The 16027-nt window shown below is 42.9% G+C and overlaps 1 protein-coding gene across 7 annotated transcripts in view; it reads left to right on the plus strand.

Annotated features, from left to right (window-relative positions):
- ccdc73 (coiled-coil domain containing 73) overlaps nt 1-16027 on the plus strand; it is a 102706-nt gene that overhangs the window by 11036 nt on the left and 75643 nt on the right. For 4 of the 7 annotated variants that reach the window (XM_078415565.1, XM_078415567.1, XM_078415566.1 and 1 more), the window contains exon 1: nt 1641-2022. The exons of 2 other annotated variants lie outside the window; for them this stretch is intronic. In XM_078415565.1, coding sequence (XP_078271691.1) covers nt 1852-2022 — 171 coding nt within the window. In that variant the 5' untranslated portion in view covers nt 1641-1851. One more of the 7 variants, XM_078415569.1, reaches the window with a different exon arrangement.

The raw sequence follows: 16027 nt of genomic DNA on the forward strand, positions 1-16027 counted from the left end.
AGGAGAGCTTTAGCAAACAGATCTTCCCAAAGATGCTGCACTTACATATTACATGCCATAAAACAGGTTAAAGTCTGCAATAAAATGACAAACAGGATAAGTAGGTGATTTGCTCAAAATTATCCAACAATAATTTATTAAATCTGGAATGGATTTTCTCTGATTGTGTTGCGTTGTGAATTATGCTTATTATTTCCACATACATTTGAATGCAGAATAATGGTGAAAGGGATATTCTCCGAATTACTGATTTCAAGCGCAATTCTCACCAATAGGTTGTATATAGTTTGACAACAATTTTTTTCTTACATGTTACTAAATCACATATCTCTGCATTACAAAATTCTATTGCAGAAAATTCTTAACTTGGTGGTATTGGTTTATTATTATTACGTGTACTGAGTTACAGTGGAAACAATGTTTTGTGTGCTATCCAGGCAAATCATATTATTCATAAGTGTGTCAGGTAGTGAGAAAGAGAAAATAAACAATGCAGAACACAGTCATACAGCATGGAAACAGGCCTACCCTTGCCCATGCCGACCAAGGTGCCCCATCTACACTAATCCCACCTGCTCCCCTATCCCTCGCTTCCCAATATCCCCACCAATTACTTTAGATTTTACCACCTACCTGCACAGAACAATTTACAGTAGCCAAATAAACCACGAATCCACACATCTCTGGGATGTGGAAAGACTCTGTAGCACCCAGAAGAAACGCATGTGGTCACGGAGAACGGACAGACACCGCGCAGACAGGATTGATTCCAGCGACGGGCTGTCAAGCAGTAGCTCCGCAGCTGCATCAACCACAGGCACGGTTGGCTGATCCCTAATTATCCTTAAAAAGGTGCTGGTGCGCCTTCTTCTTGAACGGTTACATTTCTTCTGTTGATGATATTCCTACATTGTTGTTGCATAGAAAGTTTCAGGATTTAGACCCAATAATTATGAAGAACTAAGTGTGTCGGTATCAAATGCGTCATAAGATCGTAAGTGATAGGAGCAGAATTAGGCCAGTCTACTCCGCCATTCAATCATGGCTGATGCATCTCTTCCTCCGAACCACATAACCTCTGACGTCTGCTGCCCTTTCTTAATAGTGGAGTTCATGGATTTTGGAGGAGCTATCCGATTGTATCAGAAAAACAAATTACAGACTTCCAAACCATAACCTTTCAAAAATCTTAAAACAAAATACTGCGAATGATATAAATCTGATCATTTTCCCTCTGGGGATAAAGTTCTATCGTATCGTAAAAGCTCAACATACTGGGACGAAACAATTCTGACCTACTGAACGTTCTGAAGAAAGGTCTCGACCCGAAACGTCACCTCTTCCTTTTCTCCAGAGATGCTGCCTGATCCGCTGAGTTACTCCAGCTTTTTGTGTCTATCTTCGATGTAAAACCAGCATCTGCACACTCTCCCATTTCAATCTTCCTTTTCTATCCTATTCGCGCTGCCGGCGGGTGTTCAGGTGGCGCACAATGGCAGCCGTGTTATCCCGTCATGCACAGCCACAGGGAAAGCGCCCTATAGACCCAGCCCGCCCGCCGCGCGGGCTGCTCCCCATCCTTACCCGCCAACCGAGCGAGCTCGAGCCGCGGCGGAGAGCAGGTAGGAGCTCGCTTAGTTAAATACACGGATTGGGCACTTTGGTTGGCCGGTTTCTCCTCAGCTATTCATCTCTTTGCTCACAATCGAACGACGCCCCGGGGTGCGTGGTTGGCTGGCAACTCTTCAGGAATTTCTCAAAATTAGTATTTAATTTATTAACTGTTATCGTCCTCGAAGAGAAAAAAAAAGGAGCACCTTCACGTTATTATTAAACGCTGGATATAATGTAATGGAGTCACTCGGTTTGCCGAATTGTGATGAAACTTCCAGGAATATGACTAGACTCGTGCCCTTTTACCTCAGGCAGCCTTCCTCACTCATCCCATCAGGACCAGTTGACCCTGGGCCAAAACAATTGGGAATGGGTGATGTGGATTTTAGCCACATGAAAGTTGGCATGGTGAGTTCCTTTAAAAGACAAGCAAAAGTATGCAAATACTAGATAACTGATGGGTTTTTTCTGCTATCTGAAATTCTAATAAAGAAGTAGAAACAAGGAACTGCAGATGTTGGTTTACAACAAAAAAAAGGCAGAAAGTGGTAGTGTAATTCAGCAGGTCAGGCAGCATCCGTGAAGAACATGGATAGGTGACATTTCAGATCCTTCTTCAGACTAAGTTCTTCTGTCCCTTCTGAGTGAAGAAAGGTCCAGACCTGAGACTTCACCTATCCACGATCTCCAGGGATGCTTGTCTTGTCTTGGAAGATGGCGGCGCTGCCCTAGCAGCTGCGGCTTACCTGCAGTCCATTTGTCTTTGTGTTTTTGTTGTTTTTGTTGTCTTAATTGTAGTTGTGATGTGGTGTTTTTGTGTTTGTGTACTATGTGTGTATGTGGGGGGGAGGGGGGGAACTGTAAAATTGTAATATGTGTCCCTTCCGAACGGAGACCCGACCTTTGTGTTCTGGGCCGTGTCTCCGTTCCTGTTGCGGCCTACCATCGGCCCAACTCCTGGAGCTGGCGGCCTCCAGGGCTCTGGTTCGCAGAGCCCGCGGACCAGACTCACCATCAGCGGAGCCGGCCGTTCTCGGAGGCTGCGGGAGCGGCTGCGACTCGCCTTAGGCTCGGGCCGCGTGGATGCCGACATCGGGAGCTCCGGCAGCGGCAGCGGATCGCGGGGCTTGGGTCGGCCCACCGCGGACATTTCACCGTCCGGCGCGGCCTGAAATAGGCCACGGAATTTTCTCTGCTCGGCGGGGGCTTCAATGTCGGGAGCCCCGACCGCCCCGACTTACAGCGGGGCTTGGGTCGGCCCGTTGCGGACATTTCACCGTCCGGCGCAGCCTGGAACATGGCAACGACAACAGCCTGACCGCAGGAGAAGACGGCAGGGGAAGAGAAAAAAGACATTCTGGCCTTCCATCACAGTGAGGAGGGGACTGGAGGAGACTCACTGTGATGGATGTTTCTTTTTGGGGGGTTTTGTGTTGGTTGGGGTTGTGTAATTTGCTTATTTTATTGCTCTTATTGTTGGACTGTGGGTGACGAAATTTCGTCCAAAAAACTTGTTTTTTGGATGACAAATAAAGATATCTTGAATCTTGATATCTTGATATGCTGAGTTACTCCAGCATTTTGTGTCTGCTAATAAAGAAGACCCACCTGCTCCTTTCATGGGCAATACATGTAGTTGAACAAAAATCTTCTTGCCTATAATTGTTCTAAGGGAGAGGTTACCTATTTCTCAATTATATTCAAAGGGAGAATTTTGAAGGGAAGGTTGGAGAAATTAATAAAGATGAGGAAGATGTCAATGCAAGTATGAATAATTTGTCAGAAATTAATTGTTACAGTAAATATGTTGTAGTACCGGACCGTTAACATCTGTAGATAGAGTTTGAAGCATAAAATATGGGGTAGATAAATCTCTCCTTCATTTAATCGCTCAATCTATTATTCATTTAATTAAGCTTTGAGATATGGACTACCCTGGCAAGAGTGGCTTAGCCACTCATTCCTAGGTGGTCTGACTAAGCTGCTGGGAATGAGGACTACTACATTGATGAATAGTGGATTTGGAGTTTACTTTCACATGGATAGTTGAATAGAGAATCGTTTAATCAGAAGCTTGGAAAGAGCTTGGAAAACAGAATCTGTTGTTAGTATAGGAAATAGTGGGAGCATAAAGATCTGAACAGACTATTTGGGCCAAATGGTGTGCTACTTCGTTGTAAAATGTAATCTATTTCTCTCCAAACAATCTAGGGCAATAGTTACCCATTACACCATTAAGTTGTTGGAACCTGCTATTGCCTGCAATTTGCCTACCAACGCAATAGGTCAACAGAGAATGTGATCTCACTGGCTCTCCAGTCTGCATTGGACCACTTGGACAATAAAACACATACATCAGGCTGTTGTTCATAGATTATAGCTCAGTGATCAACACCATCATCCCCTCCAAGCTGGTTACTAAGCTCATAGAACTGGATTTCATGAGTTTCATGGTACGACTTGGCAGCAACACTTTCTCCTCGATAACCATCAGCATTGGAGCACCTCAAGGCTACGTGCTCAGCTCCCTGCTCTACTCACTCTATACTCACAACTGTCTAGCCTGACACAGTTCGAACTCCATCTTCAAGATTGCCGACATCACCACCTTTGTTGGACGAATTACAGATGACAATGATCCAGAATATAGGAGGGAGATTGATCGACTGACCAAATCGTACTAGAACAGAACCTTGCTCTCAATGTCAGTAAGACCAAGGAACTGATTGTGGACTTCGGAAAAGGAAGGACGAGGATCCACAAACCTGTATTCATCAGTATGACGGTGGTGGAGAGAGTCAAAAGCTTCAAATTTCTGAGCATGCATATCTCTGAAGATCTGTCCTGGACCCAGCACATTGATGCAATCATAAAGAAAGCACACCATACCTCTACTTCTTTAGAAGATTGAGGAGGTTTGGTATGTCAAGGAATACTTAAACGTCTACAGGTGTAAAGTAGAGAACATATTGACTGGTTGCATCAGTCTGGTTAGGCAACTTGAATGCCCAGGAGTGAAGAAGATTGCAAAAAGTGGTGAACACTGCCCAGTCCATGGGTACTGACCTCCCCACCAATGAAAAGATCTACAAGAGTCGCTGGCTCAAAAAGGCAGCCAGCCTCATCAGAGATCCATGTCATCCTGGCCACACTCTCATTTCACTCCTGCCATCGGAACAAGGTATGAGCTTGAAAACTGTAACGCCTAGTTTCCGGAGCAGCTTCTTCACTACAGCCATCAGGCTATTAAACACTACAACCTACAAATGGGCTCCGAGCTACATAGACTCGTGGTCATTATTTTTGACTTTGTATTATTATTGTTTGTTTATTTGTTATATATACATGTATATAAAACAAACTCTTTAGCTGTTTATTATGGGTTTTACAGAATACTATGTTTACATATCTGGTTTGCTGCTGCAAGTAAGAATTTCATTGTTCTGTTTCAGGACATCTATATACTAAAACTCTCGTTTGTTTGTTTGTTTGTTTGTTTGTTCCTGAACTACAGTGAAAACGGTACACAAAAGCGCAACAATTTTTGGCCACCTTACTCACCTTCGTCCCTTTGGTGCTAATGGAAGAAGTTTCATTGAAATCGGTGTTATATTTTTAAAGCTATTCACATTTTAAAGTTTTAATCTATCTCCTAGGGAGGGGGGAGGGAGGGGTGGGATGGGGGGAGGATAAGGGGGGGGAGGATAAGGGGGGTTGAGGGGGATGGAGTGGGGGGGGGAGGAGGGGAGAGGGAGGGGAGGGGGGAGAGAGAAGGGGAGAGGGGAGGAGGGGAGGGGGGGAGGAGAGGGTGCTGCACCAATGCAAGAGAGGTTTGGGGCCAACGGGTCCACTTGGTCTAGTTTGACAATAAAACACTCTTGATTTGACTCCTGCCTCCATCGCCTTCCAGGGTAAAATTTACAAAGATTAACCATCCTCTGCTTGAAGAAATTTCTACTTGTCTCAGTTTTATATACTGTAGCTTACATCTTACACTTATACTGTGAAAGTAAAAACATGGATAATGTGGTAACAAGGTGTATGCCATGCTTGCCTTCATTGATTGGGGCTTTGATTCTAAAAGTAGGCAAGTCATATCGAAGCTGCATAAAACTTTGATTAGGTTTGGAGTATTGTATCTAGTTCTCCCTTGCAGCAAGTTCCTGGCTCCTACCAACCTGTGTACAAAAAAAAATCTTGCCTTGTAAATCTAGAGAGAGTTAGATTTAGCTCTTAGTGCTAAAGGAATCAAGGGATATGGGGAAAAAACAGGAATGGGTAACTGATTTTAGATGATCAGCCATGATCATATTGAATGGCAGTGCTGGCTCGAAGAGCCGAATGGCCTACTCCTGCACCTATTTTTCTATGTCTGGTCACAGCATTACAGGAAGGATGTGAAGGTTTTGGAGAGGGTGCAGAAGAGGTTCACTGGGATGTCGCCTGGCTTGGAGTGTATTAGCTGTAAGGAAGGTTGGACAAACCTGGATTATTGTCTCTGGAATGTCAGAGGCTGAGTGGCAACCTGATAGAAATATATAAAATTATGAGAGGCAGATGGTCAAGATTTTTTTTCCAAGGATGCAAGTCGGACACTAAAGGGCAAGGTTTAAGGTGAGAGGGGGAAAGTTTAAAGGAGATTTACAAGGTAAATTTTTTGTACACAGGTTGGCAGGAGCCTGGAACATGCTGCAAGGGAGGATTGGTAGAAGCAATACAACAGCAATATTTAAGAAACGATTAGTCAGACACAAGGACAGGCAAACGATAAAGGGATATGGATCTTGTACAGGGAGATGGGATTGGTTTAGCTTGACATAGTTAGTGCAAACATTGTTGGCCAAAGGGCCAGTTCTTGTGCTGTGCTGTTCTGTGGTCTATGAAAGGTAGGGGAGGGAGTAGGCCATCCAACCCTTTGAGATTGTTCCATGTGGCTGATCTTCTGCCTCCATGCCTATCCCCACAACACACGATTTCTCTCATATTCAACAGTGTGTTTTCAATGAAGATAACAAATGAGCCAACACAGTCCTGTGGGATGGAGATTTGAGTTGGACAAGTGTGATCACACTCTGAACAAGGTTACAGGGAAACATAGAAACATAGAAAATAGGTGCAGGAGTAGGCCATTCGGCCCTTTGAGCCTGCACCGCCATTCAATATGATCATGGCTGATCATCCAGCTCAGTAACCTGTACCTGCCTTCTCTCCATACCCACTGATCCCTTTAGCCATAAGGGCCACATCTAACTCCCTCTTAAATATAGCCAATGAACTGGCCTCAACTACCTTCTGCGGCAGAGAATCCCACAGACTCACCACTCTCTGTGTGAAGAAATGTTTTCTCATCTCGGTCCTAAAAGACTTCCCCCTTATCCTTAAGCTGTGACCCCTGGTTCTGGACTTCCCCAACATCGGGAACAATCTTCCCGCATCTAGCCTCTCCAACCCCTTAAGAATTTTATATGTTTCAATAAGATCCCCCCTCAGTCTTCTAAATTCCAGCGAGTATAAAACAATCAAACAAAATACAAAACAAAGCAAAAATCAAAAAATGGTAGACAGTTACATTCTGAACCAAAAATGGAATAGGTTTGTTCACCTCCAAAGTGTTAGGGAGTGTGTCTGAATACACATTAACTCAGAGTGGAGATACCTTTTCATATCTGAACAATAAGAGGCCGTTGAGCATTTTAATCAGAAGAATAGAATATGGACATGATTTAAAACGTCAATTCCTGTGATGAATTGTGAATAAATGGTGTAATGCATTACATGGAGGAAAGTGAACATCTGGATTGGACGGCCCATCGCGGAATAATTTAAGGGGGAATTAGATATCTCTTTACTGAAGATATCTGGATGAATAATCCAATTTTTTGTCCTAATGTTTTAATTTAATAAATGTTGACATTAAGCATAATGTTGACATTTTAAACACATATATATGTATGGGCTTGTACAATTGGGGTGAATTGCAAGAAAATGCAATACGTAGAAGTTAAAAAGTCCTTTAAATGATTTTTTTTTGTAGTATCAGTTCTGTCTGATTAAAAATTCTCATCCTGCACAAAGGGATGGTGATCCGCCATGACCACCAGAATCACAGAATTCTGAGAGCAGATTTAAAAAAAAGAAAATCTTAAAAATGTACAACATAAGAGGTGGGTATTCAGCCCATTATTCTCCCCCCCCCCTTACTGGTAAATCTATTTGATCAATTTCTCTATTTCCATAATAGCATTTTAAATATATCCAAGCTGTGTTGCTTGGGAAGTATTGTGTGGGGATTGTGTGGGGATTGTGTGGGGATTGTGTGGGGATTGTGTGGGGATTGTAAGGAGTAAGACCTGTGTGATCTCCCGGACTAGTTTCGATCGCCTAGCTTGGGGTCGGAGAGGAATTTCCCGGATTTTTTCCCAAATTGGCCTGGGTTTTTTATCCGGTTTTTCGCCTCTCCCAGGAGATCACTCAGTTCTTTTGGGTGGGTGGTTGGAGCGGTTGGAGTAGCGGCCGGGCGGTAGGTTTAGTAACTGAGCGCGGGGCTTTGTTTGGAGAGTATGACTGCCAGGGCAGTTTTTTTGTTCTGGGTGTCAGATGTGGGGAATCTGGGAGTCTGATAGTCTTCCAGACATCCACATCTGCGCCAGGTGTGACGAGATGGGGCTCCTAAGGGACCGTATTAGGAACCTGGAGCGGCAGATTGATGACCTCCGTCTGATCAGGGAGAGTGAGGAGGTTATAGATAGGAGTTACAGGGAGGTGGTCACTCCTAGACCACGGGAGGTAGACAAGTGGGTCACTGTTAGGGGGGGCAAGGAACAGAGGCAGGGACTAGGGAGTACCCCGGTGGCTGTACCCCTTGGAAATAAGTACTCCTGTTTAAGTACTGTTGGGGGGGACAGCCTACCTGGGGGCAGCGACGGTGCCCGGGCCTCTGGCAAGGAGTCCGGCCCTGTTGCTCAGAAGGGTAGGGAAAGGAAGAGGAGAGCAGTAGTAATAGGGGACTCTATAGTGAGGGGGTCAGATAGGCGTTTCTGTGGACGCAGTCGGGAGACCCGGATGGTGGTTTGCCTCCCTGGTGCCGGTGTCCGGGATGTGTCTGAGCGTGTCCAGGATATCCTGAAAGGGGAGGGAGAGGAGCCAGAGGTCGTGGTACATATAGGTACCAACAATATAGGTAGGGTAAGGGAAGAGGTCCTGAAAGGAGAATTCAGGGGGCTAGGAAGAGAGTTTAAAAAAAAGGACTTCCAAAGTAATAATCTCAGGCTTACTGCCTGTGCCACGCGATAGTGAGAATAGGAATGGAGTGAGGTGGAGGAAAAATACGTGGCTGAGGAACTGGTGCAGGGAGCAGGGTTTCAAGTTTCTGGATCATTGGGACCTCTTCTGGGGGAAGTATGACCTGTACAAAAAGGACGGGTTGCATCTGAACCCGAGGGGAACCAATATCCTGGCGGGGAGATTTGCTAAAATAACTGCGGAGACTTTAAACTAGTACGGTTGGGGGGAGGGACTCAAACACAGATAGCTAATAGGCAGTGTGTGAGGCAGGAGGCAGAAAAGGGAAACACTCAGACCCAATATGTAGGAGAGAAAGAAGGGAAAAGAAATAAACTGAGAATAAGAAATGATGGGTCCCTTAAATGTGTATATTTTAATGCTAGGAGCATTGTAAGAAAGGTGGATGAGCTTAGAGCCTGGATTGACATCTGGAAGTATGATGTTGTGGCGATCAGTGAAACATGGTTGCAGGAGGGTTGCGATTGGCAATTAAATATTCCAGGATTTCATTGTTTCAGATGTGATAGAATCGGAGGGGCAAGAGGTGGGGGTGTTGCATTGCTTGTCAGGGAGGATATCACAGCAGTGCTTTGGCAGGACAGACTAGAAGGCTCGATTAAGGAGGCTGTTTGGGTGGAACTCAGAAATGAGAAAGGTTTAGCAACACTTATAGGGGTGTATTATAGACCGCCAAATAGGGAACGAGAATTGGAAGAGCAAATATGTAAGGAGATAGCAGATATTAGTAGTAAGCACAGAGTGGTGATTGTGGGTGATTTCAATTTTCCGTATATAGACTGGGAATCACATTCTGTTAAAGGGCTGGATGGTTTGGAGTTTGTAAAATGTGTGCAGGATAGTTTTTTGCAGCAATACGTAGAGGTGCCTACCAGAGAAGGGGCAGTGTTGGACCTCCTGTTAGGAAATGAGATGGGTCAGGTGACGGAGGTACGTGTTGAGGAGCACTTTGGGTCTAGTGATCATAATGCCATTAGTTTCAATATCATTATGGAGAAGGTCAAATCTGGACCAAGGGTTGAGATTTTGGATTGGAGAAAGGCTAATTTTGAGGAGATGAGAAAGGATTTAAAAGAAGTGAAATGGAAATTGTTGTTTTATGAAAAGGATATAATAGAGAAATGGAGGATATTTAAAGGTGAAATTTTGAGAGTACAGAGTCTTTATGTCCCTGTTCGGTGGAAAGGAAAGAATAATAATTTGAAAGAGCCGTGGTTTTCCAGGGAAATTGGACACTTGGTTCGGAAAAAGAGGGAGATATACAATAAATATAAGCGGCAGGGAGTAAATGAGGTTTTTGAGGAATATAAAGAATGTAAAAGGAATCTTAAAAAGGAAATTAGAAAAGCGAAAAAAAGATATGAGGCTGCTTTGGCAAGTAATGTAAAAGTAAACCCCAAGGGGTTCTACAGATATGTCAATAGCAAAAGGATAGTGAGGGATAAAATTGGTCCATTAGAGAGTCAGAGTGGACAGCTATGTGCTGAGCCGGAAGAAATGGGGGAGATATTAAACAATTTCTTTTCTTCGGTATTTACCGAGGAGAAGGATATTGAATTATGTGAGGTAAGCGAAACAAGTAGAGTAGTGATGGAAATTAGGAGGATTAAAGAAGAGGAGGTACGGACACTTTTGAAGAATATAAAAGTGGATAAGTCTCCAGGTCCTGATAGGATATTCCCTAGGACATTGAGGGAAGTTAGTGCAGAAATAGCAGGGGCTATGACGGAAATATTTCAAACGTCATTAGAAACAGGGATGGTGCCGGAAGATTGGCGCATTGCGCATGTTGTGCCTTTGTTTAAAAAAGGTTCTAAAAGTAAACCTAGCAATTATAGACCTATTAGTTTGACGTCTGTGGTGGGAAAATTAATGGAAAAGATACTTAGGGACAATATATATAATTATTTGGATAATCAAGGCCTGATTAGAAACAGTCAACATGGATTTGTGCCTGGAAGGTCATGTTTGACTAATCTTCTTGAATTTTTTGAAGAGGTTACCAGGGAAATTGATAAGGGCAAGGCTGTGGATGTTGTCTATATGGACTTCAGTAAGGCATTTGACAAGGTTCCACATGGAAGGTTGATTAAGAAGGTTAAATCGTTGGGTATTAATAGTGAGGTTGCAAGATGGATTCAACAATGGCTGAATGGGAGATACCAGAGGGTAATGGTTGACAATTGTATGTCAGGTTGGAGGCCAGTGTCTAGTGGAGTGCCCCAAGGATCTGTGTTGGGTCCACTGTTGTTTGTCATTTACATTAATGATCTGGATGATGGTGTGGCAAATTGGATTAGTAAATATGCAGATGATACTAAGATAGGTGGAGTAGTTGATAGTGAGGTAGATTTTCAAAGTCTACAGAGAGACTTGGGCCTTTTGGAAGGGTGGGCTGAAAGATGGCAGATGGAGTTTAATGCTGATAAGTGTGAGGTGCTGCATTTTGGTAGGACAAATCAAAATAGGACGTACAGGGTAAATGGTAGGGAATTGAGGAATGCAGTGGAACAGAGGGATCTGGGAATAACTGTGCATTGTTCCCTGAAGGTGGAATCTCATGTGGATAGGGTGGTGAAGAAGGCGTTTGGTATGCTTGCCTTTATAAATCAGAGCATCGAGTATAGAAGTTGGGATGTAATGTTGAAATTGTACAGGGCATTGGTGAGGCCGAATCTGGAGTATGGTGTGCAGTTCTGGTCGCCAAATTATAGGAAGGATGTCGACAAAATGGAGAGGGTACAGAGGAGATTTACTAGAATGTTGCCTGGGTTTCAGCACTTAGGCTACAGAGAGAGGTTGAATAGGTTGGGTCTTTATTCTTTGGAGCGTAGAAGGTTGAGGGGGGACTTGATAGAGGTTTTTAAAATTTTGAGAGGGACGGACAGAGTTGACGTGGGTAGGCTTTTCCCTTTGAGAGTGGGGAAGATTCCAACAAGGGGACATAGCTTCAGAATTGAGGGACAAAGGTTTAGGGGTAACATGAGGGGGAACTTCTTTACTCAGAGGGTTGTGGCTGTATGGAATGGGCTTCCGGTGGAAGTGGTGGAGGCTGGCTCGATTTTATTATTTAAGAGTAAATTGGATAGGTATATGGATAGGAGGGGATTGGAGGGTTATGGTCTGAGTGCAGGTAGATGAGACTAGGTCAGGGAGAATGGTCGGCGTGGACTGGTAGGGCCGGACAGGCCTGTTTCCATGCTGTAGTTATATATAGAGTATTAAAGAAGTTCCCTTTTGATAGTTACTTCTGAATCTTCTAATGTCACCCTTCTGATAGCTTGCTGCAAATTATAACTGCAGCTTTAACAATGAAATGGATTATTCTTAAATGGGTTAATGTCCCTCAGCCACTGAAGCAAGATGTTGAACACCTGTGTTATGTCTATGACTCTCCGAAGGAGAATAAACCCAGCATCTCTGGTCTCTCCTATAACTGATGACCCCTAACCAAGCCTACAATTAATTCACTAAATTTCTTGGGCACCCTCTTTTAACTCTTGCCAACCTTTCCAGAGTATTATCCACAGAATCATTGAATATTTAACTCCTTTCTACATTTAGACATTTCACATATGATGAAGCTGCATCCTGGCTTTCATTTTTTGATCCATTCTGGAAACCAAATTTACCACATTAAGTTATCATATCAAAGGCGAAGCAGCCATTAGTGCTTATTTCTAGAGGGATAGAATTGATAAATTGGAGAAGCATTGTTTTAGTTGCAGCTTCTAATGCGGGCAATTATATTATAAAGGGGCTAAAAAACATTCTTAATAATTATACTAGAACTGTGTGGTTAAGCTGCTAGAAATGGAACAGGCTAGATTGTTTTATATTTCTGAAAACTAATTGGCTAGGATGTGACCTAAAGTGGAAGTATTGCTGAATGAAATGCAGAGATTCTATTTGTGGAGATGAACAAAATTAAAGTCATTAATATAGTCATTCAGAAGAAATTTCTTATTTGGTGAATGATTTGAATATGCAGCCTTCTGTAGTGGAGTAGTTAAAATAAATAGTAGAGATGCATTTAAGGGGAATCTTGGGAAGAAAATGAAGAAGAGGGAAAAATATATTATAGTGCAAATGTTAATTGAGGTAGGATGAGAAGAATAAATACGAATTAGCTAGATGTGCAGAGTAAGTTTGTGTAATTCTCAGCAATTTAAAAAAAAGGTGCTTAGACACATTTCCAGCAACCAATTTACACTGAAAATTAACAGAAGTATTGTGGCCATTTAGCTTGTTTGTTGACATTTTAGTCCACTAGATGGTGATACAGCTTGACACATGTTGCAACAAGGTTTATACGCATAATAAAAGTTGTTGACTTGTGTAGACATTTGAATTTGTCTGTTTTGGTGGGGGCAAGTTAAATAGATACATAAACTACCAATTTGAAGAGCAGAGCCCACCTCTGATTAACTGAGGGTGTTAAAGATTGTCACAAAATGCTGGAGTAACTCAGCGGGACAGGCAGCATCTCTGGAGAGAAGGAATGGGTGACGTTTCGGGTCAAAACCCTTCTTCAGACTGATGTCAGGGGAGGGGGCGGGACAAAGATAGAATGTAGTAGGAGACAGGAAGACTAGTGGGAGAACTGGGAAGGAGGAGGGGATAGAGAGGGAAAGCAGGGACTATCTGAAGTTAGAGAAGTCAATGTTCATACCGCTGGGGTGTAAACTACCCAAGCGTAATATGAGGTTCTGTTCCTTCAATTTGCGCTGGGCCTCACTCTGACAATGGAGTGTCAGGCTAAGGACAGAAAGGTCAGATTGGGAATGGGAGGGGGAGTTGAAGTGCTGAGCCATCGGGAAATCAGGTAGGTTAAGGCAGACTGAGCAGAGGTGTTCAGCGAAACGATCGCCGAGCCTGCGCTTGGTCTCGCCGATGTAGAGAATTTGACACCTGGAACAGCGGATACAGTAGATGAGGTTGGAGGAGGTGCAGGTGAACCTCTGCCGTGGAAAGACTGTTTGGGTCCTTGGATGGAGTCGAGGGGGGAGGTAAAGGGACAGGTGTTGCATCTGCTGTGGTTGCAGGGAAAAGTACCTGGGTTTGGGTGGGAAGGAACGAGTGGACCAGGGAGTTTCGGAATGATTTTATAAGATTTAATCTTCTTAATTTTGAGGACATAGATATAGAAAGTTTATAGTTAACATTTATTAAATATGATTTTAATTAGGTAAACCAATACTTGAAAAATTGGATAGAAATTTGTTTAATTTGGTTGAAGAAAGGAAACCATTTCAATAGGCGGTTTCACTCTTTATTAAAGCAAAACTGTTCAAGCAATTAAAAGCCAAAAATCCTTTTCCACCCAATTCCCTTTCAAATGTTGCACTCTTGAGTATACTTTCATTGACCCTATACGATACGATACGATAAAACTTTATTCATCCCCGGAGGGAAATTAGTCTGCCGACAGTCAAAACACACAAGGTACACAAAAACTTGAAATGAAAGTGAAAACAAAAAGAAAAAGACGAGCAACTGTTGGCTGGCTGCCGTATGCACAGCGCCTTCACCAGAACAAATGAACAAACAAACAAACAAACACAAGCTTATCCCCTGGGCAGAGGATTCTAAAGCTAGAGTGCCCCCCCCTCACACCGGTACCCCCCTTGTTCTCCCACCGTCCCTCACGGTGGTCCCCCCATGCCGGGTCTTCCATTGTTCTTCACGGCAGCCCCCCACGCAGGGTCCCCATTGTCTTCCCCTCCCCCTCACGCTCATCGACCATGAGGCTCCACCACTACCGAGGCTCCCGTTGCCGCCAAGGCTCCCGCTACCGCCGAGGCACTCTCTGCCGAGTCTCCCGCTGCCGTTGAAGCACCCGCTGTCGCCGCCGAGTCTCCCGCTGCCACCGCCGAGGCTCCCATATTACCCTCCTACACCACTTTAGCAAAGCATAGATTGAGCATTGGAGTGTGGGCTGCTTCTATACATATTACAATATTAAATACTTTTATCAATAGAGCAATTAGAGAACCTTTTACGTTTTAGTGAGAAGGTGAAGAGAATTTCACATTTTGTTATAATTTCCAGAGCATAGTTTGTAAGATAATATTTTAATAAAAATATTTCCACTATTCAAATAGACGTATGATGAATTTTTGGAAAAATAATATACTATTCACCATAATCTGAAGTGCAGTCGATGTACTGCTTGGGGCATTATTATCTAAAGGTTATGTGTATCTGAACTAATGTTTTAACACTTGTCCTACAGGCGCTTAACCACATTGTTAGCAATAAAGCATGTCTTTCATGACCTTTACATTTGGGGCCTTCCCTTCACCTTCAGGTCATTGTCTTAACCTTGTTTCAAGTAACCAATTACAAATCCTGAAGGTTTACCATGAGTGTTTTCTATCTCCTTACAATTTGCAGAATTCTTGTAGTACTTTCTTAGCTTCTACAATACTTGCACAATTGATCGTAACTCTCCTATAAATTTTACATACTGAAATTAAGTTATATTTTTAATTTGAGGGGTTCCAGTTTGTACCAGGTACCATCATGATTGTAGCAATTGAAGCTTTAAATTTTGAGAAATATACAGTTCTACACCTTTTATGCAATTGCCAAAATATGTTCCCTTAGATCAGTATAATGGATTGAAATAAACGTTGTGGAGTGAATGAAATAAGGAATGACCCCGTTGAAGTATTATGTTTCTTGTATTATTTTTAACATGGTTTGCGAGTATTGAGCTTTTGCAAAATATACATTTTGTTAAAGTGGTCTTTACTGCACACTTAGAGATAAAGGAAAGGCTTATATTAGAATGAATGCACAAGAACTGGAATGTTTACAAACACAGGATACTTGACATAGACCAAATGTTTATTTGGTTATGTAACAAATAGTGCAGGCTTTGAATCCAGAAATAGATTAACCTAAGTTTTCAGATAAAATAACTGCAAGAGTTGGTTGTAACAGGATTGTCAACACTGCAGGGTGGCATTTTAAGAAAAATGTTTAGTATATTGGGATGTTTTTTAAAAAAGTTTAAAAAAAATCATATTTATATTTTGGGAAAATGCCCAAGACTGATGCAAATGGATAGATTCCCTTGAGGAACACAAATCTAAGGGCACATACA

Source organism: Rhinoraja longicauda, chromosome 18 (genome assembly GCF_053455715.1).
Source record: "Rhinoraja longicauda isolate Sanriku21f chromosome 18, sRhiLon1.1, whole genome shotgun sequence".
Lineage (NCBI taxonomy): Eukaryota > Metazoa > Chordata > Chondrichthyes > Rajiformes > Arhynchobatidae > Rhinoraja > Rhinoraja longicauda.